The sequence below is a fragment of the Epinephelus moara genome, chromosome 7 (assembly GCF_006386435.1).
Source record: "Epinephelus moara isolate mb chromosome 7, YSFRI_EMoa_1.0, whole genome shotgun sequence".
NCBI classification, from domain to species: domain Eukaryota; kingdom Metazoa; phylum Chordata; class Actinopteri; order Perciformes; family Serranidae; genus Epinephelus; species Epinephelus moara.
In genome coordinates, this window is record NC_065512.1 from 2,535,857 (window position 1) to 2,544,401 (window position 8,545).

An 8,545-nucleotide genomic window follows, 5' to 3' on the forward strand; every position below is an offset into this window, starting at 1 on the left:
TTTAGTAATGACTTTAAAAATATAGATTAATTTGGAGCGGATTATGTGAAGGTCATATATTCTAATCCTCACTTCCTGTGGGCTACAGCAACACTAAACCCCTGAGCTTGCCTGAGAAGGACTAAATGCACAAAGCTGCTATTTTTAAATATCCCATGGAGAGAGACTCTCACTGCAGCCTGTTCTAGCGGTAGAATTAAGTGTCTAAATGAGCTCAGAGCTGCTGCTCATCCTCATGAGAAGGCTGTGTTTTTTGTTTTGTAATGAAGACTGAAATAAGGCCATTGGTTGTGAACGGCACCCTAATGCCCTCTTTTCTTCCTTCTGCAGAGTGGTCCGGACTGCTGGAAGCAAGAAGCTAGTTACCATCTCATAACGAGCTAATTTAATGTTAATGATGCTGCATTCCAGGCAAGTTTCTGAGCCCGCAAGTCACCACTTTAAGTCACAACACAAAGGTGCCGGTTCCTTGCTCATTTGAGAAACGGCGCATAAGGTCACAGATGCTATTATACTTTTTATTTTATGTTATCTGTGTGTTTGGAAACGTATTTTGTATTGATTTATTCTTGGTCTGGAAACTAGGTGTTAGAGCGGCTGCCAATAATTCGTTAACATTAGCAGATTTAACATTAACGTTAGAGCAATACCTTGCTTGACGTCAGAGAGCGTAACATGGATCTGGTACGAGTTGACGGGTGGTAAGTTACGCTCCAGTGCACTTTCACAGGTAGAAGGTTGTAAAAGCACGGGGTACGGGTTGCCTGGAACGCGCCATAAGCCAGCATGTTCCCATTTTCGGTTCAGAGCTGGAAAGCTGCCACTGAGAGAGGCAACAGGAGGATGTGAATGACATACCGTGTTTGGGGGTGATTGGAATGTAAGGAAGGAGCTCTGCTGCCTAAAACTAATGCCTCAAACAACAAAAGGTGAGGACACAGCCAAAGTGTTTATGGAGCATTTTGAGGATCGAGGGATTGACATTAACTGACTAACCACTAACTACCAATCTCCTCATTTAACTCTCGACTAGAAAGGGTAAAAGCACATTTTCAGAAGATTTCTGGATCGTACTGACAAAGATAATATTTCCCAGGAGGCCTTACCGTGGGGATCATGCGACAGGACTTGACGCAGTGATTCATGCCGGTCATGCCCATGTAGTCCGAGTACTCTCCCCTCTTCATGAAGTACTGGGTCCCCATGTAGCTGGGACGGTCGTAGATCATGAACATGCCGCTCTCCACCCTGATGGAGTGGCAGCGGTCGAACATGGAGTGCAGGTCGGCGCAGTCGCCCATGCACTCATAGTGCCGGCCTCCAAAGTTCCTGTCCTCGTAGAAGATGATCTGATGGAGCAGAGTAAACCACAGTGACTCACAGAGAGCCTGGTGCACAACTCTTGGACACTGTCTTCATTTGTAAAACACAACTGGACACAAACCTTTCCCATGATGTTGGTCTCACCACTTCCTGTGTCTTTGCCCACCAAAGGTGGAGTCCATCTTTATACACGTCAGTGGGAACAGGTGCTGCCATGTGGTGTTATTCACATGAGGCCCGGTGTCAGCAGAGACTCTACAGGAGACTTCCTCTTCCTGTTTGCCACGTCCTCCTCTGTTAGATGCAACAGACACTGTGCAGCTTCTAGTACGAGCCGCAGTGTGGGCAGGTGCTGGAACAGTCAATGCTTTTACCATCCTCTGTTTGTTTTACATGGGCTGGATTTAATGTGTTCATACAGTGTGTAAGAAACTGAAAATCTATGTAAAGATGAGCAGATAGAAATATGAATGAATAACCATAAACAATGTGTTTTAAATATGTTCTGTACTACAGCCGGGAACACATGAATGGTGTGATTAGTAGCCCCATTGTCTCTATTGAAGCTTTCTGTCATTCAGTGTGGAGGAACATGACTGAAATACAGGAAAATAAACTTATTTGAATGTCCCACAATGTGAATCTCATCAACACAAAATGTCTCTTAAAGATAAATAAATACTAAATTAACAAGTAAACAAGAAATTAACGTATTCATGATCAGATTTAAATGATGGAAATAATTATGAAGCATCAAAGAATGGTAGTTTGATTCTGCTATGGCAGTTTATTTCTGCCCATTCTCCTTTTCTAATGAGCCAGGTAGTTAAACCAGTCAATACCAAAATATTTAACAAGCACAGAGAAGATAGTTTAGAATAGATTCATTTATTTTGTTATTTAAAACCATATCATATTTCTGTATGGGAGCCCAATGAAAACATTCCACCCCTTATTGTACCACATATTTTATTAACATTACCACAAATAGATGCCATTCAGAGGAGGAAATGGGTGTTTTTGGTGAAACTGATATGTAAATAAAATCAATAGCATCAAGAGAGATTCCTGATTAAAACTCTGTGATTCTGCGGAAGGACCCAGTGGTGGCGCAGGTGGCCCCCCAGTCACTGAACTTGCGGTACTCTCCGGGCCTCATGAAGTACTGGCGGCCGCGGTAGTTGGGGTGCTCGTACAGGGTCCAGTAGCCGTCCATGACATTGCAGGAGTAGATGTCCCGGCTGCGGAAATGGTCCTGCACTGACTCGCAGTCGTCGCTGAACTCCATCATCTGACCCTGGAAGTTGGGACGCTCGTAGATGCGCATGCAGTAGGGCCCCTCGCTGGTCTGGAGACACACAGTGAGGTGAAATACAAAGTTAGAGGAGGAAGTTTCTTCTCCACAGCCCTCCATGTGTGTCCAAGTGTTTCTTTAACCAGAACGTTCTTCTAGTTTGTTTTGTCCTGAATCTACTGACTGTATCAGGTCTGGGTTAGGACATAAGGTCCAAATTTAAATGTTAATCTCAGGCAAAATAATGGAGGATAAAACTATACCTGTCATTCCAACTTTAAATGTTAATGTTAGAAAATTCCAAATTTAAAAGTTAACCTAAAACGAAAGAATAAAGAATATAAAGAAAATTATAATGTTCATTTCAGATTTAAATGTTAATCTTAGGTTTATGATTATATCCATTCCAAATTTAAATGTTAACGTTAGAAAATTCCAAATTTAAATGTTAATCTTAGGCTTATGATTATATCCATTCCAAATTTAAATGTTAACGTTAGAAAAATTCCAAATTTAAATGTTAACCTAAAACGAAAGAATAAAGAATATAAAGAAAATTATAATGTTCATTTCAAATTTAAATGTTAATTTTAGGCTTATGATTATATCCATTCCAAATTTAAATGTTAACCTAAAACGAAAGAATATAAAGAAAATTATAATGTTCATTCCAAATTTAAATGTTAATCTTATGCTTATGATTATATCCATTCCAAATTTAACTGTTAATGTTAGATGAAAGAATGAAGGATACAATCATCAATAGATCATATCCTTCATTCCACATTTAATTGTTAGTCATAAGCAAAGAATAAAGGATGTAATCTACTGATGACTGTATCCGTCTTTCCAAATTTAAATGCTTATTTTAGGCAAAGAAATGAAGTATATAATCATTCATAGATTATATCCTTCATTCCAAATTTAAATGTTAATCTTAAACAAAAAAATAAAGGATGTAATGATTTCTTCCAAAATTTAGATATTCATTTCAATTCAATCCACTAAAACTATGTCCTTCATTCCAAATTTAAATGTTAACCTGAAACAAAAGGATAAAGAATATAAAGAAAAGTAGATTATATCGTTCATTCCAAATTTAAACGTTAATCTCATGCAGAAGAATGAAGGATAAAATCTACTAAAACTATATCTGTCATATCAAAAATCAAATTTAAATGTTAATGTTAGAGAATTCCAAATTTAAATGTCAACATGAAACAAAAAAATAAAGGTTATAAGAGAGTAGTAGACTATATCCTTCATTCCAAATTTAGATGTTAATTTTAGGCAAAAGATTGAAGGATATAATCTACTAATGATAATATCCTTCAATCTTTTGCCTAAAATTAACATTTAAATTTGGAATTTCAAGCTTTTTCAACACCTGACCATCAATCAGTGGATTTCATTATTTATTCTACAAATGAAATGCAGACAAATCACTTATCTCCACTTAGTTTAGCATCTCGTGGAAGTTTATTTTTGGTAGGAAGATGAGCAAAAAACTAAATAAACTATATATTGCTGTTCTTTTTCTTATGCCCACAGAAAAGTACAGGGAACAGACTGAAGCACAAACTGAGGCACTCAGAAACAAACAACATAAAACACATACAACAAGTTGCTGCTCAGTCACTGAATATTGTTTTCTTGCATCTTTAATCTGTAACAGAACATATCTAAAGTTAAAAAAGGGGCCCCACACACTTCACAGAAACAAAAACTTGAAGACAAAACAAAATATGTGAAATGAAATATTCACTCACATAGGAGAAGGTACGGCAGGAGCGGATGGTGTCATTGTAGCCCATCCAGCGTTGGTAGTCTGGGTACTCTCCTCTGGTCAGAACGTACTGGTAGCCGGTGTAGTTGGGCTTCTCGTACAGCACCCAACAGCCGCTCTCCACCTTTATGGAGTTGCAGCGGCTGAAGTGGGGGTGCATGTCAGGGCAGTCGGTGTCGCACTCATAGGAGCGGCCCTGGAAGTTTCTGTCCTCATAAAATGTGATCTGAGTCCAGAAGAGAAGCAGGACGAGATTAAAGCTCAAAATAATCTAAAATATTCTACATATATAGCTGTTGCAGGATGTATCATGCCCCTGCTGTGAGAGCTAGAAATTATGTGATTTAAATTATTATTAAATCCAGTTTTTCTGTTCCTGTTTGCACATTTTCTCCAACATGAAGCCAATTAAATAAGTTTAAGAGAGCTTTAACTGTTGGTCAGTTAATACCAGTTTTAATAAATCCTTACAGCAGCCTTCCTCTTACTTTTGCACAATTCATTTCACACCCAGGACCTGCCTTTTCTGAAGAAATCTGAATTTTTAGAGACTATTTGTCCCCAGTATGTCCCGCACTGCACTGACCTACAGGTTAAAATTTGTTCCCAGGCGTATGAAGATGATTCTAAACAGAATACATACCTTACTACTCATCCTGCAAAGAGTGCTGGAGCCAGTCACCCACTGAAAAATGGTGGTCTCACAAAGCAGCGCCCGAGCCCCGCTTTATAAACCTCAATCAAAGGGTTAGCAGATCCCTCTTTAGCTGTATTTTCAATGAGTGGGGATTTAACGCGCTGGCATCTCTGCCAAAAGTCTTGATCCTGGGCATAGAGCAAAAATCCCTGAATCATCAACGCAAAAGTCCTAGCAGGCAAATTACTGACCCACTGTGCCCTTTTTATTGATATGGACATCAGAGAGACGTTTCATCCACTAATCCTTCATCAGGTGGATTAATCTTTGCATGCAGAATGTCAGAGGTCATCACAAAACAACACGCTCTGTAACTGTTTGTTGAAGTTGGAAACAGATGTAGCTGAAAAATCTCAATAGAATATGTGAATATCCATTTATATTAACATAATAAATAATCCAGCTGTATTATTATTTATTATCAATCATGTGGTTTGGCTTGAATTTGAACAAAGAGCTCTTCCAAAGCTCTTGGTAACTACTAACTAGTTTCACACTAGTCTGGGGCCGTTAGTGGCCGTTTTGGTAAGGAACCGGAACCAGGGCGAGTGAGACAGGATCCGGAATTCGATGGATGTGCCTTTCCGTAAAAATAAAAGCACCAAGCTAATAAAAATGTGGTGAAACTTTTAATTTAAAGAATATAATTTACAAGAAAAGCCCCACGCCATTAAGTTAATCGATTTTCTTACACCCCTCATCACCCCAAATCGATGGTGCGCCAGAATTTAAAGTTTTACTATGGTGAACACTTTTAGTTTGGTGAATTTGGTGAATACCGCATCCGCTCCCTAGACCAGAACCAAAATCCAGACAAAATTCAGAGTGAATAGCGAAGAACCTGGTGACGCGAGGCTAGTTTCACACCACCAAGTTACTAAATCAGCTCCCACTGGTTGGAAGGAGACATCTGCAGCACGGTCCAATCAGAAGCAATCAAATATGTAAACAGGAAGTTGCTGACCAACCTAGCATAACATTCCCACCCAGCAATTACAAATGTGCACAGTGTAATTTCACTTTTAAATGCCATTTGTTTACTCAAAAATACAACATTAAAGGTATCATTACTTGAAACACAAAGACTGTCATATACATGATCAAATGTCCTTGTGGCTCAGCCTACAGGAAAAACAACATGTGCTCTCAAGACCCGACCAGAAGAACTCTGTGGCTGTGTATTTTAACTCATTCAAACACAACCTGTCCACACTGAGACACACTGGCATCGAACATGTGAGAACACGCAGAGGAGGTGACGTCAGCAACATGCTTTTACAGAGAGGCATTCTACATTTTCACAAATAATAACTTCAAACCTGTTTGTTGTGAAATTAAACCACTATTAAAATATCTCAATACAGCCAGTCTAATTTAGGCAATAACCCAGCATTAATCTCAACAACAGGTAAGATAGTCTGGCGTAGAATCACTCCATCTCCCTCCAACTCTCTGCCAGATTCGGATTCACCAGCTGTCTGGTGTGAGCGGAGACAGAAGGCGGATTACTCTCCCACTTCCACGTGTCTTTCTAAACCAATCTCAACCTGAAATTAAGTTTGTGTCTCCCACGTTACGTCTCTGATAATTAATTTAAATAATAATAATAATAAAAATGTCATGCAGTTTGGAGCTGTGCTGTGTAAAGAGCGCAGAGGAGGAGAGGAGGAGCGCTAGTGCTGCTTGTTTCTGTTCTCTGGGATTCTTTAACAACGTGTAAAGCGGATTTAGAAGATAGTTTCAGCATGTGAGTAGAAAGGAAAAAGAAAGGAGGAGGGGAGAGGAGACGAGAGGAGAGGAGGGGAGAGGAGACGAGAGGAGACGAGACGAGACTTAGCCTTAACGATGCAGCTGAACACAGGCCTGCTTTAAAGTTTGGAAGGTTGATTGGTTGGCTTATTATTTTATTTATTACAGCAACATCATTTTCCAGTTTTCCAGGATGTGTTGATGTTATTTATTTTACAGATCATTAAAGCGTGCACAGTGTGACACTGATAATGATAAATGTAGAAAGTGAATGTAGCAGCTGCTGAGTGTAAACAGTACAGATATTTAAACACCTCATATGTAAGTTGGACAGACATTTCCCTGCTCAGCTCTGTGAACAAATGTTCTGTCTGTCCTTCGGCCTCAAACTCAAGAAATCCTCTGGTGCTGACAGATAGAAACTTTGTGTGCGCACGTTTTTTTGTGCATGCAAAATAAAATTGTGGAAGGGATGTGCTTTTATTCCAACTGAGCACCTGCCCTGCAAAATGTCTGTGCACGGCACTGCTAGTAACTGAAACTGTCGTATAAAAGTAGTGAAATAAAAAGTACAATACTTCTTTATGAAATGTAGAGTACAAATGTAAAGTGTCAGAAAATGTCTTTATTGAATCAGCTTGATGACTGAAGTTTAAAGATGGTCAGAGTGACAGTGTAGAGCGAGAAGCTCCAGCAGTCAGACACTTTACTCCTCAATAAAATACTGTAGATATAAAGTCTATCATGAGGTTGACGTCAGTCGCGCAGAGACTCCAGTGAGCCCTCATAGTGCTCAGTTCTCTCCTCTCTGCAGCCATTGCTGTCCTGAGAGAGACACAGAGGAGAGGCGGCATTAAAGAAACATGATGTCTGTTCATCCACAGGGGGGCAGCAGAGGCCCGTCTCACACATGCACAGCTCTGAAATCTGCCATGGCTTTTATCACAAAGGAAACCAGATTTAGTCTCATCCTGTTTTCCCATTATTGTTCAGATTTTCCTCTGAAATATTCTAGATTAAAATAATATTAGCGATTAATACTGCAGACAGGAGGAGGCTGTCTGTGGCTACTCACACTGAGGAAGGAGTGAGACGAGGAGGAAGACGTTGATGCTGACGCTCGTCCAGACGGTGCACTCACCTTCGCCCTCTCAGACAGCCATCTTTTCAACTTTTGATCTGTGAGACATGACTTTAAATTAATGTACACATGTATGACATCAGTGGTTCCAACAGAGGTCCAGTTTATCTGCTGTTTCCAAAGCTTTGAAGCACATCGAGTTGTAAAGCTGCTGCTCAGCTCCTCAGCTTTAATGTTTTCTGATTTTCTTTCACTATTGTACACAACGTGTCTTGAGGTGTTGGATTTAATGTTAATCATTTTGTTCTTTCTTTGCAAAGCTTACACCACACACACAAACACAGACAAAGAGACAAAGATATTTAAAAATAAATAAATAAATAAATAAATAAAACCACTATCTTACTATATAATGATGAAAACTTTGTGTGTGTGTTCCACGTTTTTCTCCTCACTGACTTGGTCAATCCATGTGAAATTTGGCACAGTGGTAGAGGGTCATGGGAGGATGCCAATGAAGCAATATTACATCAATTGGCCAAAGGGGGGCGCTATAGCAACCCATTGAAATTGCAAACTTTGAATGGGCATATCTCATGCCCCGTATGTTGTAGA

The 8,545-nt window shown here is 39.6% G+C and overlaps 3 protein-coding genes across 3 annotated transcripts in view; all 3 read right to left on the minus strand.

Annotated features, from left to right (window-relative positions):
• The window catches only part of crygm7 (crystallin, gamma M7), a 3,717-nt gene extending 2,116 nt beyond the window's left edge, over window positions 1-1,601 (minus strand). Inside the window, exons 1-2 of the mRNA XM_050048973.1 lie at window positions 1,445-1,601; window positions 1,107-1,349 (exon numbers count right to left, since the gene is read on the minus strand). Of these exons, the coding sequence (XP_049904930.1) occupies window positions 1,107-1,349; window positions 1,445-1,453 (252 nt within the window). The 5' untranslated portion in view covers window positions 1,454-1,601. The remainder of the gene's footprint in view (window positions 1-1,106; window positions 1,350-1,444) is intronic.
• Window positions 1,602-2,366: 765 nt separating this feature from the next.
• LOC126393406 (gamma-crystallin M2-like) lies at window positions 2,367-5,058 on the minus strand. The gene is made up of 3 exons (XM_050049559.1): window positions 5,047-5,058; window positions 4,387-4,674; window positions 2,367-2,671 (listed from the first exon to the last, which is right to left on the minus strand). The coding sequence occupies exons 1-3, from the start codon at window positions 5,056-5,058 to the stop codon at window positions 2,396-2,398; spliced, it is 576 nt and encodes a 191-aa protein (XP_049905516.1). The 3' UTR covers window positions 2,367-2,395.
• Window positions 5,059-7,485: 2,427 nt separating this feature from the next.
• LOC126393517 (uncharacterized protein C2orf80-like) overlaps window positions 7,486-8,545 on the minus strand; it is a 6,316-nt gene continuing 5,256 nt past the window's right edge. The window contains exons 8-9 of the mRNA XM_050049706.1: window positions 7,925-8,028; window positions 7,486-7,674 (exon numbers count right to left, since the gene is read on the minus strand). Of these exons, the coding sequence (XP_049905663.1) occupies window positions 7,606-7,674; window positions 7,925-8,028 (173 nt within the window). The 3' untranslated portion in view covers window positions 7,486-7,605. The remainder of the gene's footprint in view (window positions 7,675-7,924; window positions 8,029-8,545) is intronic.